General features: G+C 37.4%; 1 protein-coding gene across 1 annotated transcript; it reads left to right on the top strand.

Moving 5' to 3' along the window:
* Nucleotides 1–1,092: 1,092 nt before the first annotated feature.
* On the top strand, nucleotides 1,093–1,247 carry SARC_16473 (hypothetical protein; the record flags this gene model as incomplete). Its single annotated transcript, XM_014289422.1, has 1 exon — nucleotides 1,093–1,247. A coding segment is annotated over one exon (155 nt), but the record flags the coding sequence as incomplete, so codon positions are not given.
* Between the last annotated feature and the right edge of the window lie 38 nt (nucleotides 1,248–1,285).

Here is a 1,285-nt window from a genome sequence, read left to right as displayed (position 1 = left end):
TATATATATGCCTATATACTTACACATCGGTCTTCCAACAAGTCGAAATACAAATAAAGACACCATATCTATGCTTATTTATATTTCCTATTGTTATCTAAATGAGCACACATACCTCCAAAAGCACCCAACAGCACGAACGTTGTGACTATTAGGATCATGTTCCTGACATTGCCCACTTTCCATGTCGGTCTCATCGTGCGCTGTTGTGGGACTCCCTGAGGTGCCCTAATGCCAAAGTCTCGTCGTGTAGAGACGTCCATACGCCCTCAGTAAGTAATATATTTATAGTATGTTTTATGTATAGATATGTGTTATATTTGCAGTAGTGATATAGCTGTAACTAAAGTAGTGTATATGCAGTTGTGGTAGAGTGTGATATTCACAGGCCTGTGCTACAGTTGTAGCTGTGTAGAATAATAAACTTATCGGTTGCTTAATGAAAGATTATGTTTATCGCTTGAACCATTTTGTGTAAATGTATACAATCCTTAATAATATACCGAGTTGCCGACAAACAGTTTCAATGTATTGATGTACATGCAGCCAACAACTATATGTCATGTGATGGAAGCGTTCACAGTGTCTCGTATTTACATCAACAACTACATATTTACTTGGCGTTATCATTGCCCCTGAGAGCTTGTATTATGATTACGTATTCAACTACCTGGTAACAGGTGTACATGGCAATTTAGGTGAAATGTCCTTGGCATTCTTATAAACGTAAAATGTCAAACAATATACAATTTCCATGGCATTCTGAAAACGTAAAAGGATTTCTCATACAGCTTTCTCTTTTATTTATATATGAGTAATATGTCAGTGAAAGGTTCCAGGCAAGATAAACGTTTTTAAAACAGGTTTGTACTTATGTACTTCACAAAGACCGGAAAAAATACACGTTTATTACGTTCAACTTTCGAAAAGTTAGAATATAATTTACGAGTTTAATACCACCGCTACACATATTTGTATGTATTTGATAGTACATATTGAACCTGGAACATTTACGCGCACAGCACATACATACATTATAAATATATACTGGTGGACGTATATGAATAAGTAGTTCTATACGAGACATGTCAGGGAAACGGCCTGGTGACAATGTTGGACCGGCAGGTGCTGCGAAACGCGCTAAAACTGCGATGACTACTGAGCAGATGCAGGCGCTTATAAACTCGACGAAGGCAAGCGTAGAGAAACGAGCACAACAGTTGGGTATGTCTTTAGATGTAGACTAGAGCAAAAATGAACCCACCCTATAGAATCGAGTATAATT

Source organism: Sphaeroforma arctica (genome assembly GCF_001186125.1).
Source record: "Sphaeroforma arctica JP610 unplaced genomic scaffold supercont1.8153, whole genome shotgun sequence".
Classification (NCBI taxonomy): domain Eukaryota; class Ichthyosporea; order Ichthyophonida; genus Sphaeroforma; species Sphaeroforma arctica.
The sequence above is the reverse complement of the archived record's forward strand: the minus strand, read 5'-3'. Positions and strand labels throughout refer to the sequence as shown.